The 20,024-nt window shown below is 44.0% G+C and overlaps 2 protein-coding genes across 3 annotated transcripts in view; one reads left to right on the top strand and one right to left on the bottom strand.

The window, feature by feature from the left end:
• entpd3 (ectonucleoside triphosphate diphosphohydrolase 3) overlaps positions 1–20,024 on the bottom strand; it is a 257,655-nt gene that overhangs the window by 90,660 nt on the left and 146,971 nt on the right. The gene's annotated exons all lie outside the window — the stretch shown is intronic.
• The window catches only part of LOC148063041 (RNA-binding motif, single-stranded-interacting protein 3-like), a 193,078-nt gene that overhangs the window by 46,490 nt on the left and 126,564 nt on the right, over positions 1–20,024 (top strand). For both annotated transcript variants that reach the window (XM_087812117.1, XM_087812118.1), the window contains exon 2: positions 9,176–9,375. In XM_087812117.1, coding sequence (XP_087668243.1) covers positions 9,176–9,375 — 200 coding nt within the window. The remainder of the gene's footprint in view (positions 1–9,175; positions 9,376–20,024) is intronic.

The following is a 20,024-nucleotide window of genomic DNA, read 5'->3' as shown; positions in this document are numbered from 1 at the left end:
ACTCATTACTTTATAAAGTTGCTCTGAAATCTGGACGAACGAGAGGTTACGAGAGTCCATGATGACGTAATAATGGCTTCACTCTTCCTCCAGCTGTGATCACGCTTTGTTTATACAACAAGTCCCTTGGAGCTGGATACCATTGATGACGCGCGGTGACAAACCTCCATGTTTGACCAATCACAGCAGAGTGGGTGTGGTTATGATCAACAAGATTTCATCTCCAGAATAACAAAGTGTTTTCAGTGGGCGGAGCTTAAGATGATTGTCTAATGAGAGTTTTGTACAAACACACACTGATGATACAATAGAGTCACACATCTCAACAACACACACACTGATGATACAATAGAGTCACACATTTCAACAACACACACACTGATGATACAATATAGTCACAAATCACAACAACATAAACACACTGATGATACAATAGAGTCACACATCACAACAACACACACACTGATGATACAATAGAGTCACACATTTCAACAACACACACACTGATGATACAATAGAGTCACACATTTCAACAACACACACACTGATGATACAATATAGTCACACATCTCAACAACACACACACTGATGATACAATAGAGTCACACATTTCAGCAACACACACACTGATGATACAATAGAGTCACAAATCACAACAACATAAACACACTGATGATACAATAGAGTCACACATCACAACAACACACACACTGATGATACAATAGAGTCACACATCACAACAACAAACACTCACACTGATGATAGAATAGAGTCACACATCACAACAACACACACACTGGTGATACAATAGAGTCACACATCACAACAACAAACACTCACACTGATGATACAATAGAGTCACACATCACAACAACAAACACACACTGATGATACAATAGAGTCACACATCACAACAACACACACACTGATGATACAATAGAGTCACACATCTCAACAACACACACACTGATGATATAATAGAGTCACACATCTCAACAACCCACACACTGATGATACAATAGAGTCACATATCACAACAACACACACAGATGATACAATATAGTCACACATCTCAACAACACACACACTGATGATACAATAGAGTCACACATCACAACAACACACACACTGATGATACAATAGAGTCACATATCTCAACAACACACACACTGATGATACAATAGAGTCACACATCACAACAACACACACACTGATGATACAATAGAGTCACACATCACAACTATACACACACACTGATGATACAATAGAGTCACACATCACAACATCACACACACACACAGATGATACAATAGAGTCACACATCACAACAACACACACACACTGATGATACAATAGAGTCACACATCACAACAACACACACACACTGCTGATACAATAAAGTCACACATCATAACAACACACACACACTGCTGATACAATAGAGTCACACATCACAACAACACACACACACTGCTGATACAATAGAGTCACACATCACAAAAAAACACACACACTGATGGTACAATAGAGTCACCCATCACAACAACACGCACACACACACTGATGATACAATAGAGTCACACATCACAACAAGACACACACTGATGATAAAATAAAGTCACACACACAATGATGATACAATAAAGTCACACACACACTGATGATACAATAACACAGTAACACAATAACACAATAACACAATAACACAATAATACAGTAACACAGTAACACAATAACACAATAACACAATAACACAATAACACAATAACACAATAATACAGTAACACAATAACACAATAACACAATAACACAATAATACAGTAACACAGTAACACAATAACACAATAACACAATAACACAATAATACAATAACACAATAATACAGTAACACAGTAACACAATAACACAATAACACAATAACACAATAATACAATAACACAATAACACAATAACACAATAACACAGTAACACAACAGGTCAGACAGAAAGGGATCAAGTGTTCATGAAGGTCTTCTCTGAACTACAAGAACCACAGAGTGAAGTTCATTCTTTCATCTCCAGAAACATCAAATATCTGAAGAGTCTCATGAAACGAATCCACTGGAAACTCATCATTCCTTCTAATCCCATCAGAACATCTAGTGCTGGAACATCTTGGGACTGATGACTTGAGTCCAGCTAACAGGAAGTGTTTGATAAAAGCTTCTTAGATTAAAAACAAACTCATTTTGTTTAAAAAAAATATATCCTTTTGATAGTAAGTTTTAGGTTTACCTCCAGTATGTTTGTATCAACTCAACATTCGCAAAGAAGGTCCTTCACCTTCTGTCAGGTCACATGATCCATTCTAACATGTTGTCATTCACACTATTGTTGTTTTAAGAAGAGTTTTTATGGTGAGCATCAGTGGTTCTTGCAGGCACAGCCTTGGTGAGCTCTGAGGTCATCAGTCGTTGTTACTCCTCAGGTCGTTGTTACTCCTCAGGTCGTTGTTACTCCTCAAGTCGTTGTTACTCCTCAGGTCGTTGTTACTCCTCAGGTCGTTGTTACTCCTCAGGTCGTTGTTACTCCTCAGGTCGTTGTTACTCCTCAGGTCGTTGTTACTCCTCAGGTCGTTGTTACTCCTCAGGTCGTTGTTACTCCTCAGGTCGAGTTTTACTCCTCAGGTCGTTGTTACTCCTCAGGTCGTTGTTACTCCTCAGGTTGATGTTACTCCTCAGGTCGTTGTTACTCCTCAGGTCGAGTTTTACTCCTCAGGTCGTTGTTACTCCTCAGGTCGTTGTTACTTCTCAGGTCGATTTTACTCTTCAGGATAGTTGTTACTCCTCAGGTCGTTGTTACTCCTCAGGTCGATGTTACTCCTCAGGTCGTTGTTACTCCTCAGGTCGTTGTTACTCCTCAGGTCGTTGTTACTCCTCAGGTCGTTGTTACTCCTCAGGTCGTTGTTACTCCTCAGGTCGTTGTTACTCCTCAAGTCGTTGTTACTCCTCAGGTCGTTGTTACTCCTCAAGTCGTTGTTACTCCTCAAGTCGTTGTTACTCCTCAGGTCGTTGTTACTCCTCAGGTCGTTGTTACTCCTCAGGTCGATTTTACTCCACAGGTCATTGTTACTCCTCATGTCGTTGTTACTCCTCAGTTTGTTGTTACTCCTCAGGTCGGTATTACTTCTCAGGTCGATTTTACTCCACAGGTCATTGTTACTCCTCATGTCGTTGTTACTCCTCAGTTTGTTGTTACTCCTCAGGTCGGTATTACTCCTCAGGTCGATTTTACTCCACAGGTCATTGTTACTCCTCAGGTCGTTGTTACTCCTCAGTTTGTTGTTACTCCTCAGGTCGTTGTTACTCCTCAGTTTGTTGTTACTCCTAAGGTCGGTATTACTTCTCAGGTCGTTGTTACTCCTCAGGTCGTTGTTATTTCTCAGGTCGTTGTTACTCCTCAAGTCGTTGTTACTCCTCAGTTTGTTGTTACTCCTAAGGTCGGTATTACTTCTCAGGTCGATGTTACTCCTCAGGTCGATTTTACTCCACCGGTTGTTGTTACTCCTCATGTCGTTGTTACTCCTCAGGTCGTTGTTACTCCTAAGGTCGATATTACTACTCAGGTCAATGTTACTCTTCAGGAAAGTTGTTACTCCTCAGGTAGTTGTTACTCCTCAGTTTGTTGTTACTCCTCAGGTCGGTATTACTTCTCAGGTCGATTTTACTCCACAGGTCATTGTTACTCCTCATGTCGTTGTTACTCCTCAGTTTGTTGTTACTCCTCAGGTCGGTATTACTCCTCAGGTCGATTTTACTCCACAGGTCATTGTTACTCCTCAGGTCGTTGTTACTCCTCAGTTTGTTGTTACTCCTCAGGTCGTTGTTACTCCTCAGTTTGTTGTTACTCCTAAGGTCGGTATTACTTCTCAGGTCGTTGTTACTCCTCAGGTCGTTGTTATTTCTCAGGTCGTTGTTACTCCTCAAGTCGTTGTTACTCCTCAGTTTGTTGTTACTCCTAAGGTCGGTATTACTTCTCAGGTCGATGTTACTCCTCAGGTCGATTTTACTCCACCGGTTGTTGTTACTCCTCATGTCGTTGTTACTCCTCAGGTCGTTGTTACTCCTAAGGTCGATATTACTACTCAGGTCAATGTTACTCTTCAGGAAAGTTGTTACTCCTCAGGTAGTTGTTACTCCTAAGGTCGATATACTATTCAGGTTAATGTTACTCTTCAGGAAAGTTGTTACTCTTCAGGTCGTTGTTACTCCTCAGATCGTTGTTACTCTTCAGGTCGTTGTTACTCCTCAGGTCGATGTTACTTCTCAGGTCGATGTTACTCTTCAGGATAGTTGTTACTCCTCCGGTCATTGTAACTCCTCAGGTCGATGTTACTTCTCAGGTCGATTTTACTCTTCAGGATAGTTGTTACTCCTCAGGTCGTTGTTACTCCTCAGGTCGATGTTACTTCTCAGGTCGATGTTACTCTTCAGGATAGTTGTTACTCCTCCGGTCATTGTAACTCCTCAGGTTTTTGTTACTCCTCAGGTCGTTGTTACTCCTCAGGTCGTTGTTACTCCTCAGGTCGTTGTTACTCCTCAGGCCGTTGTTTCTCCTCAGGTCATTGTAACTCCTCAGGTTTTTGTTACTCCTCAGGTCGTTGTTACTCCTCAGGTCGTTGTTACTCCTCAGGTCGTTGTTACTCCTCAGGTCATTGTTACTCCTCAGGTTACTGTTACTCCTCAGGTCGTTGTTACTCCTCAGGTTATTGTTACTCCTCAGGTCGTTGTTACTCCTCAGGTCGTTGTTACTCCTCAGGTTATTGTTACTCCTCAGGTCGTTGTTACTCCTCAGGTCGTTGTTACTCCTCAGGTCGTTGTTACTCCTCAGGCCGTTGTTACTCCTCAGGTTATTGTTACTCCTCAGGTTATTGTTACTCCTCAGGTCGTTGTTACTCCTCAGGTTATTGTTACTCCTCAGGTTATTGTTACTCCTCAGGTTATTGTTACTCCTCAGGTTATTGTTACTCCTCAGGACGTCTGTATATATGACTCAACAACCAGCCGTCCATGAAATCTATAAATCCTTCGGCGACTGTGTTTGCTTTGTGTGACAGTCTGAGGCGACTGTAGCGTCAACAGAAGCAGCTGAGAGGCAGACTTCAGTCGGTCGCCGAGTAATCCTTCAAGAGAAGCGTCGGGATAAAGAGGGGAGGCTGCGACGAGAGGAGGGTAGAGATGTAGCGGCGGCGGCGCTGAAGCTGACAGTGAGCGAGGGAAGGGAGCAGCAGTGCCAAGGAGAGTGAGATTTTAATGGTTCAAAGGATATCCCTGTTTCTGACACATCGCACGCCCGGCTCACTATCGGCCGACCCTGACAGCTGCACAAATGAGCTCAAAGAGGTTCCCTCGCCCTCGCCTTTGATCAGGTGCGAGCGCCGCATGGGAAGGGAAGGAGGAATTTGTACAGTCATGGAAGTGTGTTTGTGGAAGTGAAACACTGGGATCATGACGGAATGTGGCGAGATAAGAGCGTGAGAGTGTGGCGTGATTGTTCCAGTAATGGAGCTCCTGCAGGTAAACAAGCCTGTTGATAAGAGGCTGGCGGAGCCTCGGACCACCTTTGAAGACCCGCCATCGCAGACGCACACGTGTGTGAGACGCACACGTGTGTGAGACGCACACGTGTGTGAGACGCACACATGTTACAGACGCACACGTGTAACAGACGCACACGTGTGTGAGACGCACACATGTTACAGACGCACACGTGTAACAGACGCACACGTGTGTGAGACGGACACATGTTACAGACGCACACGTGTTACAGACGCACACGTGTGTGAGACGCACACATGTGTGAGACGCACACATGTTACAGACGCACACATGTTACAGACGCACACGTGTGTGAGACGCACACATGTGTGAGACGCACACATGTTACAGACGCACACATGTTACAGACGCACACGTGTGTGAGACGCACACATGTTACAGACGCACACGTGTTACAGACGCACACGTGTGTGAGACGCACACATGTGTGAGACGCACACATGTTACAGACGCACACATGTTACAGACGCACACATGTTACAGACGCACACGTGTGTGAGACGCACACATGTTACAGACGCACACGTGTTACAGACGCACACGTGTTACAGACGCACACGTGTTACAGACGCACACGTGTGTGAGACGCACACATGTTACAGACGCACACATGTTACAGACGCACACGTGTGTGAGACGCACACATGTTACAGACGCACACATGTTACAGACGCACACGTGTGTGAGACGCACACATGTTACAGACGCACACGTGTGTGAGACGCACACATGTGTGAGACGCACACATGTTACAGATGCACACATGTTACAGACGCACACGTGTGTGAGACGCACACATGTTACAGATGCACACGTGTTACAGACGCACACGTGTGTGAGACGCACACATGTTACAGACGCACACATGTTACAGACGCACACATGTTACAGACGCACACCCCTCGACCGGGTGGAGCTCGAGGGGATTCGTTCAAAGGAAAAACGCTTCAGAAGTTTTTCATTTACTTTAATGTGTCGCGATCTCAGAGAAAATCTCTTAATTTCGAGATACTTTTCAAAAGAATTCCACGACCAGTTTTGTCATTAAACATGTTTACAACATCATGAATGTTGATCCAATGTTGTCTTCAATCCTTCAAGTGTTGCACCGGATACTTAAGTCAAAGAAGATTCTTGTCTTTCTAATCCAATTCAATTTTATTTCAAGTTTCTTGTCATTACCAAGTTATCTCAAGGCATTCAGGCAGAGACTGTTACGATCCTCGACTACACGTGTTTAAAAGGTCGACACACTAATCGTCGTGAAAGATCTGGAAACACATTTATGTCGTGTTTTATTCAATAAACATTCAAGACGGATTGATTTCTCAAAGAATGATTGTTACGACTCGTCGCCGTCGCTTTAAACCTCAGTGACCTTTAAGAATTTCAGTGGCTTCAGCTTCACACTCGACACGTTTTCATCTGGTTGAAGACTTTATTTCGAGTCTGGTCCAAGTTTTGTTGTTACTTTCTCTGGTATCAAAGTTTCTCAGACCTTGAAAAACCACCGGGAGTTGTGTTGTTGTTGTTGCGTGTCTGTGTGCGCAGCGTTTGTGAGTCGAGGTAATGGATTAATACCAGACCTGGTCTCAACGTTGCTGCTCAGAGACAACCTGTTATTATGACAAACATCTGCTCGCTCAGACGCACACAGACTCACACAGACGCACACAAACACGCCTCTGCCTGCTCTGATTGTGTTGTGGTTGTGAACAAACTTGTAACTCTCACTTCTCTGTCTGTCGCGGGTCATGTCGGGTCATGTCGGGTCATGTGGGGTCACTTGGGGACGTGTCGGGTCATGGGGGGTCATGTCAGGTCGTGTCGGGTCGTGTCGGGTCATCAACATGTCTGTTGTCGTTCACGGATGAGGAAGCGTTTGTGCGACTCATCAACACTTGTGTTGTTACCATCTCACGTTTCATGTCCTGAACAAGAACTTTTTTAGAAGTTAAACCTGGTCAACTGTCTGAGTGAGTCATGTCTGACTCTTTTAAAACTACAATAGTTAAGGTTAAGACTTGAGACATGAACACTGTCTAAGTTCCTTTGAACACACTTGTTTACACTCGTCCAGACACACAATCCATAGTTACACACACACTGCACCATTTTCATGAGACACTTAAGTTTATTACATCAGGTGTTTAACCAGCGTTTCTTCGTAAGTGTTTGTTTGTCAAAAGTCGTCATAATAAATGATCACATGACAAACATAATGACACATAAATGGTCACATGACAAACATAATGACACATAAATGGTCACATGACAAACATAATGACACATAAATGGTCACATGACAAACATAATGACAAATAAATGATCACATGACAAACAGAATGACACATAAATGATCACATGACAAACATGACACATAATTGGTTACATGACAAACATAAATGGTCACATGACAAACAGAATGACACATAAATAGTCAAATGACACATAAATGTTCACATGACAAACATAATGACACATAAATGATCACATGACAAACATAATGACACATAAATAGTCAAATGACACATAAATGTTCACATGACAAACATAATGACACATAAATGATCACATGACAAACATAATGACACATAAATGTTCACATGACAAACATAATGACACATAAATGATCACATGACAAACATAATGACACATAAATGTTCACATGACAAACATAATGACACATAAATGTTCACATGACAAACATAATGACACATAAATAGTCAAATGACATAAATGTTCACATGACAAACATAATGACACATAAATGTTCACATGACAAACATAATGACACATAAATGATCACATGACAAACATAATGACACATAAATAGTCAAATGACATAAATGTTCACATGACAAACATAATGACACATAAATGTTCACATGACAAACATAATGAAACATAAATGTTCACATGACAAACATAATGACACATAAATGTTCACATGACAAACATAATGACACATAAATAGTCAAATGACATAAATGTTCACATGACAAACATAATGACACATAAATGATCACATGACAAACATAATGACACATTAATGATCACATGACAAACATAATGACACATTAATGATCACATGACAAACATAATGATCACATGACAAACATAATGACACATAATGATCACATGACAAACATAATGATCACATGACAAACATAATGACAGATGAATGATCAAATGAATACATAATGACACATAAATGATCACATGAAAAACATAATGACACATAAATGATCACATGGCAAACATAATGATCACATGACAAACATAATGACAGATGAATGATCAAATGAATACATAATGACACATAAATGATCACATGAAAAACATAATGACACATAAATGATCACATGAAAAACATAATGACACATAAATGATCACATGACAAACATAATGACACATAAATGATCACATGACAAACATAATGACACATAAATGATCAATAAAACACAGATTGTGTATGAAAATGTTTGATATTATTAAAAATGACAAACATGTGATGAATGAATGAATTCCCTTCGAAGTCCTGATCTGAAGTCAACTCCTGGTTCTTCTCTCCACAGCAGTCCTATGCTCCGCCCCCTCAGCCCATGGCTCCGCCCAGCCCCGGCACCACAGGGGGCGGCGGCGGCGGCGGCGGAGGAGGAGGAGGAGGAGGAGGTCATGGAGGCGGGATAGTGGAGCAGCTCAGCAAAACCAACCTGTACATCCGAGGTCTTCCTCCAGCCACGACCGACCAGGATCTCATCAAGCTCTGTCAGCCGTGAGTTCCTTCTTGTTATCCTGAGGACCAGCAGCTCGCGTCCCCCCGGGATTAGAACCCCTGCTGGTGATCAGTCCAACGGCAGCTCGTAATGAGTATCAACAGTCCGCTCGTGACCTCTGACCTGCTTCCCGGGGCTTCCTGAGAGGAAGAAACAACACTATCATCCGTGAACACACAAAGATATTTGTAGTTGATTTCAGCTCAATCTCTGGATGAGAAACTCACTGTAGGAGTTCAAGGGTCGGAGAAGACACCAGAGCTGCCATATTTAGCAGGTCAAAGGTCAAACTGGAGAAGTCAATGTTCCTGTAATCAAACAATATAATATAATATAATATTATATAATATTATATGATATAATATGATATGATATGATATGATATGATATAATATAATATAATATAATATAATATAATATAATATAATATAATATAATATAATATAATATAACATAATATAATATAATATAATATAATATAATATAATATAATATAATATAATATAATATAATATAATATGATATGATATGATATGATATAATATAATATAATATAATATAATATAATATAATATAATATAATATAATATAATATAATATAATATAATATCATATAATATAATATAATATAATATAATATAATATAATATAATATAATATAATATAATATAATATCATATGATATAATATGATATGATATAATATAATATAATATAATATAATATAATATCATATAATATAATATAATATAATATAATATAATATAATATAATATAATATAATATAATATAATATCATATAATATAATATAATATCATATGATATAATATAGTATCATATAATATAATATCATGATATTTGACACCAGAAACAAAGACCAAGAACCAGGATATGTCGACTGAACTGATCAAAGCTTGGTGAACATGAGACGCTAACACGCTAACACGCTAACACGTTAGCTTAGCTTCCAGTTGCTAACACGCTAGCTTAGCTTCCAGACACAAATCTTTACCCTTTGTTTAATAACAAACCACTTTATGGAAGTTTATATTGTTTTCATCAAATATTGAAATATTACATGTAACTATCAATCAAATTGATCTTTGACATTTTATTAAATCATTTATATGTTGAAGTGTTTTATTGAATCGTTAACTAAAAATGTTAATAATTGAATACTTTCCTAATTAATTTTCACATTTTCTTTTAACACATTTAACGAAGTCATTTCCAATCATTAAAGAAAAAATGAATGAATAAATTAAATTCTGAATTCAATATTTAATATTTTTTGTTATAAAAATGTTCTATATTGAAAAGTTCATTTGTTCTTTTTCAGAATTAACTAAAAAAATATTATTTTTTCGAAATGAATTCATTTTGTTTACACATACAGTTAGATTTTCCACAAATACAATACATTTTTTAAATTCACAGTATTTTATTTAATTCAATATATGAATGTTGTCTCCAGACTAAACCAACAGAGCACAGAGATGCTGGATCCAACTTTAGCAACCAATACTTTTTAATCAAAATATTAAATATTTTTAATTAAAAAAGTTAAAACATAACTTAAAATAGTGGTAAATTATGATAACGATAAAACCTGATGAAGGGTTACAGCGGCAGCTGAGTTCACTGAGAGGGAGTGATGAAGAGAGACGGGTCTAAAGAAAGTGAAGTTTCATCTCATCCTAGTCTCGGTTCTGAACCAAAGAAAGTTCCTCTAAATACAAAACCTAACTTCTTGTTTACGTCTCTACTGACGTGCGGCGCTGATCCTGGACCTGCTGTGTTTAGAAGATCACGGATCTGTCGTCACCTCTCGTGCGGAGCGACAGCAACAGCGTCTGTGTTTGATTTGTTTGGACCCTCAGAGCCGTCAACAGAACCAGTAAACATCAGAACTTTTCCACTCGCGGCGAACGACCTGCAGACCAGACCTGGTTGATAGATAATGTGAAGGAAAGTCAAAGACTTTAAGATGGAAGATTGTTTCACCTCAGATCTGGTCAAACATCTTGTTTCCCTGCAGCAGGTCTGAGGGCCTGCAGGGTCAGGCTTCACTAACTAGTCCAACTCAACACCAGATAACCTCTGACCCCTGACCCCTACCCTCCACCAAATGCAAAAGTTGTCTCGAGCTTCTCCGAAACTACTTTTTTGAATTTGATTCCTTAAAATGTGTTTTTTTAAAAGTTTAGTTTCACGCACTGGAGGGTGACGAGATCTTCCACTGGTTCAGGAGGTCTAGCGGTTTGAGGGTCTTGTTCACGAGTGAGGGGTGAACGAAATGTGACCAGCGACTTCAAAGAGAAAGAGCTGAGCCAAGAGACGAGTCTATTACGAGTGTGTTGATGTCAGTATCTTCCAGGTGTGTTGATGTCAGTATCGTGCAGGTGTGTTGATGTCAGTATCGTGCAGGTGTGTTGATGTCAGTATCGTGCAGGTGTGTTGATGTCAGTATCTTGCAGGTGTGTTGATGTCAGTATCTTGCAGGTGTGTTGATGTCAGTATCTAGCAGGTGTGTTGATGTCAGTATCTTGCAGGTGTGTTGATGTCAGTATCTTGCAGGTGTGTAGATGTCAGTATCGTGCAGGTGTGTTGATGTCAGTATCTTGCAGGTGTGTTGATGTCAGTATCGTGCAGGTGTGTTGATGTCAGTATCTTGCAGGTGTGTTGATGTCAGTATCTTGCAGGTGTGTAGATGTCAGTATCTAGCAGGTGTGTTGATGTCAGTATCTTGCAGGTGTGTTGATGTCAGTATCGTGCAGGTGTGTTGATGTCAGTATCTTGCAGGTGTGTTGATGTCAGTATCTTGCAGGTGTGTAGATGTCAGTATCTAGCAGGTGTGTTGATGTCAGTATCTTGCAGGTGTGTAGATGTCAGTATCGTGCAGGTGTGTTGATGTCAGTATCTTGCAGGTGTGTTGATGTCAGTATCGTGCAGGTGTGTTGATGTCAGTATCTTGCAGGTGTGTTGATGTCAGTATCTTGCAGGTGTGTAGATGTCAGTATCTAGCAGGTGTGTTGATGTCAGTATCTTGCAGGTGTGTAGATGTCAGTATCGTGCAGGTGTGTTGATGTCAGTATCTTGCAGGTGTGTTGATGTCAGTATCTTGCAGGTGTGTTGATGTCAGTATCTAGCAGGTGTGTTGATGTCAGTATCTTGCAGGTGTGTTGATGTCAGTATCTTGCAGGTGTGTAGATGTCAGTATCGTGCAGGTGTGTTGATGTCAGTATCTTGCAGGTGTGTTGATGTCAGTATCTAGCAGGTGTGTTGATGTCAGTATCTTGCAGGTGTGTAGATGTCAGTATCTAGCAGGTGTGTTGATGTCAGTATCTTACAGGTGTGTTGATGTCAGTATCTTGCAGGTGTGTTGATGTCAGTATCTTGCAGGTGTGTAGATGTCAGTATCGTGCAGGTGTGTTGATGTCAGTATCTTGCAGGTGTGTTGATGTCAGTATCTTGCAGGTGTGTTGATGTCAGTATCGTGCAGGTGTGTTGATGTCAGTATCTTGCAGGTGTGTTGATGTCAGTATCTTGCAGGTGTGTTGATGTCAGTATCTTGCAGGTGTGTTGATGTCAGTATCTTGCAGGTGTGTTGATGTCAGTATCTTGCAGGTGTGTAGATGTCAGTATCGTGCAGGTGTGTTGATGTCAGTATCTTCCAGGTGTGTTGATGTCAGTATCTTGCAGGTGTGTTGATGTCAGTATCTTGCAGGTGTGTAGATGTCAGTATCGTGCAGGTGTGTTGATGTCAGTATCTTGCAGGTGTGTTGATGTCAGTATCTAGCAGGTGTGTTGATGTCAGTATCTTGCAGGTGTGTTGATGTCAGTATCTTGCAGGTGTGTTGATGTCAGTATCGTGCAGGTGTGTTGATGTCAGTATCTTGCAGGTGTGTTGATGTCAGTATCTTGCAGGTGTGTTGATGTCAGTATCTTGCAGGTGTGTTGATGTCAGTATCTTGCAGGTGTTTAGATGTCAGTATCTTGCAGGTGTGTAGATGTCAGTATCGTGCAGGTGTGTTGATGTCAGTATCTTGCAGGTGTGTTGATGTCAGTATCTAGCAGGTGTGTTGATGTCAGTATCTTGCAGGTGTGTAGATGTCAGTATCTAGCAGGTGTGTTGATGTCAGTATCTTACAGGTGTGTTGATGTCAGTATCTTGCAGGTGTGTTGATGTCAGTATCTTGCAGGTGTGTAGATGTCAGTATCGTGCAGGTGTGTTGATGTCAGTATCTTGCAGGTGTGTTGATGTCAGTATCTTGCAGGTGTGTTGATGTCAGTATCGTGCAGGTGTGTTGATGTCAGTATCTTGCAGGTGTGTTGATGTCAGTATCTTGCAGGTGTGTTGATGTCAGTATCTTGCAGGTGTGTTGATGTCAGTATCTTGCAGGTGTGTTGATGTCAGTATCTTGCAGGTGTGTAGATGTCAGTATCGTGCAGGTGTGTTGATGTCAGTATCTTCCAGGTGTGTTGATGTCAGTATCTTGCAGGTGTGTTGATGTCAGTATCTTGCAGGTGTGTAGATGTCAGTATCGTGCAGGTGTGTTGATGTCAGTATCTTGCAGGTGTGTTGATGTCAGTATCTAGCAGGTGTGTTGATGTCAGTATCTTGCAGGTGTGTTGATGTCAGTATCTTGCAGGTGTGTTGATGTCAGTATCGTGCAGGTGTGTTGATGTCAGTATCTTGCAGGTGTGCAGATGTCAGTATCGTGCAGGTGTGTTGATGTCAGTATCTTGCAGGTGTGTTGATGTCAGTATCTAGCAGGTGTGTTGATGTCAGTATCTTGCAGGTGTGTAGATGTCAGTATCTAGCAGGTGTGTTGATGTCAGTATCTTGCAGGTGTGTTGATGTCAGTATCTTGCAGGTGTGTTGATGTCAGTATCTTGCAGGTGTGTAGATGTCAGTATCGTGCAGGTGTGTTGATGTCAGTATCTTGCAGGTGTGTTGATGTCAGTATCTTGCAGGTGTGTTGATGTCAGTATCTTGCAGGTGTGTAGATGTCAGTATCGTGCAGGTGTGTTGATGTCAGTATCTTGCAGGTGTGTTGATGTCAGTATCTTGCAGGTGTGTTGATGTCAGTATCTTGCAGGTGTGTAGATGTCAGTATCGTGCAGGTGTGTTGATGTCAGTATCTTGCAGGTGTGTTGATGTCAGTATCTTGCAGGTGCGTTGATGTCAGTATCTTGCAGGTGTGTTGATGTCAGTATCTTGCAGGTGCGTTGATGTCAGTATCTTGCAGGTGTGTTGATGTCAGTATCGTGCAGGTGTGTTGATGTCAGTATCTTGCAGGTGTGTTGATGTCAGTATCTTGCAGGTGTGTAGATGTCAGTATCTTGCAGGTGTGTTGATGTCAGTATCGTGCAGGTGTGTAGATGTCAGTATCTTGCAGGTGTGTAGATGTCAGTATCGTGCAGGTGTGTAGATGTCAGTATCTTGAAGGTGTGTTGATGTCAGTATCGTGCAGGTGTGTAGATGTCAGTATCTTGCAGGTGTGTAGATGTCAGTATCGTGCAGGTGTGTAGATGTCAGTATCTTGAAGGTGTGTTGATGTCAGTATCGTGCAGGTGTGTTGATGTCAGTATCTTGCAGGTGTGTTGATGTCAGTATCTTGCAGGTGCGTTGATGTCAGTATCTTGCAGGTGTGTTGATGTCAGTATCGTGCAGGTGTGTTGATGTCAGTATCTTGCAGGTGTGTTGATGTCAGTATCTTGCAGGTGTGTAGATGTCAGTATCTTGCAGGTGTGTTGATGTCAGTATCTTGCAGGTGTGTTGATGTCAGTATCGTGCAGGTGTGTAGATGTCAGTATCTTGCAGGTGTGTAGATGTCAGTATCGTGCAGGTGTGTAGATGTCAGTATCTTGCAGGTGTGTTGATGTCAGTATCGTGCAGGTGTGTAGATGTCAGTATCTTGCAGGTGTGTTGATGTCAGTATCTTGCAGGTGTGTTGATGTCAGTATCTTGCAGGTGTGTTGATGTCAGTATCTTGCAGGTGCGTTGATGTCAGATTCTTGCAGGTGTGTAGATGTCAGTATCTTGCAGGTGTGTTGATGTCAGTATCGTGCAGGTGTGTTGATGTCAGTATCTTGCAGGTGTGTTGATGTCAGTATCTTGCAGGTGTGTAGATGTCAATATCTTGCAGGTGTGTAGATGTCAGTATCTTGCAGGTGTGTTGATGTCAGTATCGTGCAGGTGTGTAGATGTCAGTATCTTGCAGGTGTGTTGATGTCAGTATCGTGCAGGTGTGTAGATGTCAGTATCTTGCAGGTGTGTAGATGTCAGTATCGTGCAGGTGTGTAGATGTCAGTATCTTGCAGGTGTGTTGATGTCAGTATCGTGCAGGTGTGTAGATGTCAGTATCTTGCAGGTGTGTTGATGTCAGTATCTTGCAGGTGTGTTGATGTCAGTATCTTGCAGGTGCGTTGATGTCAGTATCTTGCAGGTGTGTTGATGTCAGTATCGTGCAGGTGTGTTGATGTCAGTATCTTGCAGGTGTGTTGATGTCAGTATCTTGCAGGTGTGTAGATGTCAGTATCTTGCAGGTGTGTTGATGTCAGTATCTTGCAGGTGTGTTGATGTCAGTATCGTGCAGGTGTGTAGATGTCAGTATCTTGCAGGTGTGTAGATGTCAGTATCGTGCAGGTGTGTAGATGTCAGTATCTTGCAGGTGTGTTGATGTCAGTATCGTGCAGGTGTGTAGATGTCAGTATCTTGCAGGTGTGTAGATGTCAGTATCTTGCAGGTGTGTAGATGTCAGTATCGTGCAGGTGTGTAGATGTCAGTATCTTGCAGGTGTGTTGATGTCAGTATCTTGCAGGTGTGTTGATGTCAGTATCGTGCAGGTGTGTAGATGTCAGTATCTTGCAGGTGTGTAGATGTCAGTATCGTGCAGGTGTGTAGATGTCAGTATCTTGCAGGTTTGTTGATGTCAGTATCTTGCAGGTGTGTTGATGTCAGTATCTTGCAGGTGTGTTGATGTCAGTATCGTGCAGGTGTGTAGATGTCAGTATCTTGCAGGTGTGTTGATGTCAGTATCTTGCAGGTGTGTAGATGTCAGTATCTTGCAGGTGTGTAGATGTCAGTATCGTGCAGGTGTGTAGATGTCAGTATCTTGCAGGTGTGTTGATGTCAGTATCTTGCAGGTGTGTTGATGTCAGTATCGTGCAGGTGTGTAGATGTCAGTATCTTGCAGGTGTGTAGATGTCAGTATCGTGCAGGTGTGTAGATGTCAGTATCTTGCAGGTGTGTTGATGTCAGTATCTTGCAGGTGTGTTGATGTCAGTATCTTGCAGGTGTGTAGATGTCAGTATCTTGCAGGTGTGTTGATGTCAGTATCTTGCAGGTGTGTAGATGTCAGTATCTAGCAGGTGTGTAGATGTCAGTATCTTGCAGGTGTGTAGATGTCAGTATCTTGCAGGTGTGTAGATGTCAGTATCTAGCAGGTGTGTAGATGTCAGTATCTAGCAGGTGTGTAGATGTCAGTATCTAGCAGGTGTGTAGATGTCAGTATCTAGCAGGTGTGTAGATGTCAGTATCTTGCAGGTGTGTAGATGTCAGTATCTTGCAGGTGTGTAGATGTCAGTATCTAGCAGGTGTGTAGATGTCAGTATCTAGCAGGTGTGTAGATGTCAGTATCTAGCAGGTGTGTAGATGTCAGTATCTAGCAGGTGTGTAGATGTCAGTATCTAGCAGGTGTGTAGATGTCAGTATCATGCAGGTGTGTTGATGTCAGTATCTTGCAGGTGTGTAGATGTATCTCTGATGGTATATAAAAACTCTGGCAGCAGCAGGTGTCGTAGCTCCTGCAGCAGGAAGACGGTGAAACAGCTTCATTAGAGGCTCACACACTGTGCTGCGCGGCTGCTAACATTTGGGAAAGGTCAGCTGAGGAGGAAGCCACGGGTCAGACCCGGTTCCTCCGCACAGATTATTCTTGTCATTAAGTGAAAGACGTTTTTATCGGACCACCGGGTCATGATCTCCTCGTCGGAGCGAGCAGATCATCTCGGCGTCGCTGCCACAGAACATATATTTTTGTCAACTGTCACTTTCACTCCCTCGTCCTCCCGTCTCTCCTCCAGTCTCTCCTCCTGTCTCTCTTCCTGTCTCTCCTCCCGTATCTCCTCCTGTCTCTCCTCCTGTCTCTCTTCCTGTCTCTCCTCCTGTATCTCCTCCTGTCTCTCCTCCAGTCTCTCCTCCTGTCTCTCCTCCCGTATCTCCTCCTGTCTCTCCTCCTGTCTCTCCTCCTGTCTCTCCTCCTGTCTCTCCTCCCGTATCTCCTCCTGTCTCTCCTCCAGTCTCTCCTCCTGTCTCTCCTCCCGTATCTCCTCCTGTCTCTCCTCCAGTCTCTCCTCCTGTCTCTCCTCCCGTATCTCCTCCCGTCTCTCCTCCTGTCTCTCCTCCTGTCTCTCCTCCTGTCTCTCCTCCCGTATCTCCTCCTGTCTCTCCTCCAGTCTCTCCTCCTGTCTCTCCTCCCGTATCTCCTCCCGTCTCTCCTCCTGTCTCTCCTCCTGTCTCTCCTCCTGTCTCTCCTCCCGTATCTCCTCCTGTCTCTCCTCCAGTCTCTCCTCCTGTCTCTCCTCCCGTATCTCCTCCCGTCTCTCCTCCTGTCTCTCCTCCTGTCTCTCCTCCTGTCTCTCCTCCCGTATCTCCTCCTGTCTCTCCTCCAGTCTCTCCTCCTGTCTCTCCTCCCGTATCTCCTCCCGTCTCTCCTCCTGTCTCTCCTCCCGTATCTCCTCCTGTCTCTCCTCCAGTCTCTCCTCCCGTCTCTCCTCCTGTCTCTCCTCCAGTCTCTCCTCCCGTCTCATCCTCCCGTCTCTCCTCCCGTCTCTCCTCCCGTCTCCCCTTCGGTCTCTCCTCCTGTCTCTCCTCCCGTCTCCCCTTCGGTCTCTCCTCCCGTCTCTCCTCTTGTCTCTCCTTCCATCTCTCCTCCCGTCTCATCCTCCCGTCTCTCCTCCCGTCTCTCCTTCCATCTCTCCTCCCGTCTCCCCTTCGGTCTCTCCTCCCGTCTCTCCTCTTGTCTCTCCTTCCATCTCTCCTCCCGTCTCATCCTCCCGTCTCTCCTCTTGTCTCTCCTCCCATCTCTCCTCCTGTCTCACCTCTTGTCTCTCCTCCCATCTCTCCTCCTGTCTCACCTCCCATCTCTCCTCCCATCTCTCCTCCCGTCTCTCCTCCCGTCTCTGCTCCTGTCTCTCCTCCCGTCTCTCCTCTTGTCTCTCCTCCCGTCTCTCCTCCCGTCTCTCCTCCCGTCTCTCCTCCCGTCTCTCCTCCCGTCTCACCTCCCGTCTCTCCTCCCGTCTCCCCTTCGGTCTCTCCTCCCGTCTCTCCTCTTGTCTCTCCTTCCATCTCTCCTCCCGTCTCATCCTCCCGTCTCTCCTCCCGTCTCTCCTTCCGTCTCTCCTCCTGTCTCTCCTTCTGTCTCTCCTCCCGTCTCTCCTCCCATCTCTCCTCCAGTCTCTCCTCCTGTCTCTCCTCCTGTCTCTCCTTCCGTCTCTCCTCCTGTCTCTCCTCCTGTCTCTCCTCCTGTCTCTCCTCCCGTCTCTCCTCCCATCTCTCCTCCAGTCTCTCCTCCTGTCTCTCCTCCTGTCTCTCCTCCCGTCTCTCCTTCCGTCTCTCCTCCTGTCTCTCCTTCTGTCTCTCCTCCCGTCTCTCCTCCCATCTCTCCTCCAGTCTCTCCTCCTGTCTCTCCTCCTGTCTCTCCTTCTGTCTCTCCTCCCGTCTCTCCTCCCATCTCTCCTCCTGTCTCTCCTCCAGTCTCTCCTCCAGTCTCTCCTCCCATCTCTCCTCCTGTCTCACCTCCCGTATCTTCTCCCGTCTCTCCTCCTGTCTCTCCTCCCGTCTCTCCTCCCGTCTCTCCTCCCGTCTCTCCTCCTGTCTCTCCTCCAGTCTCTCCTCCCGTCTCTCCTCCCGTCTCTCCTCCCGTCTCTCCTCCTGTCTCTCCTCCTGTCTCACCTCCCGTCTCTCCTCCCATCTCTCCTCCTGTCTCTCCTCCTGTCTCACCTCCCGTCTCTCCTCTCGTCTCTCCTTCCGTCTCTCCTCCTGTCTCTCCTCCAGTCTCTCCTCCCGTCTCTCCTCCTGTCTCTCCTCCAGTCTCTCCTCCTGTCTCTCCTCCAGTCTCTCCTCCCGTCTCTCCTCCTGTCTCTCCTTGTGTCTCTCCTCCCATCTCTCCTCCCATCTCTCCTTCTGTCTCTCCTCCCGTCTCTCCTCCCATCTCTCCTCCCATCTCTCCTCCCGTCTTTCCTCCCGTCACTCCTCCCGTCTCTCCTCCCGTCTCTCCTCCCGTCTCTCCTCCCGTCTCTCCTCCCATCTCTCCTTCTGTCTCTCCTTCTGTCTCTCCTCCCATCTCTCCTCCCGTCTCTCCTCCCGTCTCTCCTCCCGTCTCTCCTCCCGTCTCACCTCCCGTCTCTCCTTCTGTCTCTCCTCCTGTCTCTCTTCTGAGCTCTCCTCCCATCTCTCCTCCCGTCTCTCCTCCCGTCTCTCCTCCCGTCTCTCCTCCCGTCTCTCCTCCCGTCTCACCTCCCGTCTCTCCTTCTGTCTCTCCTCCTGTCTCTCTTCTGAGCTCTCCTCCCATCTCTCCTCCCGTCTCTCCTCCCGTCTCTCCTCCCGTCTCACCTCCCACATCTCCTCCTGTCCTCGTGC

This window comes from Callionymus lyra, chromosome 17 (assembly GCF_982586985.1).
Source record: "Callionymus lyra chromosome 17, fCalLyr1.hap1.1, whole genome shotgun sequence".
Classification (NCBI taxonomy): Eukaryota; Metazoa; Chordata; class Actinopteri; order Syngnathiformes; family Callionymidae; genus Callionymus; species Callionymus lyra.
This window is presented reverse-complemented; position numbering and strand designations above follow the sequence as displayed.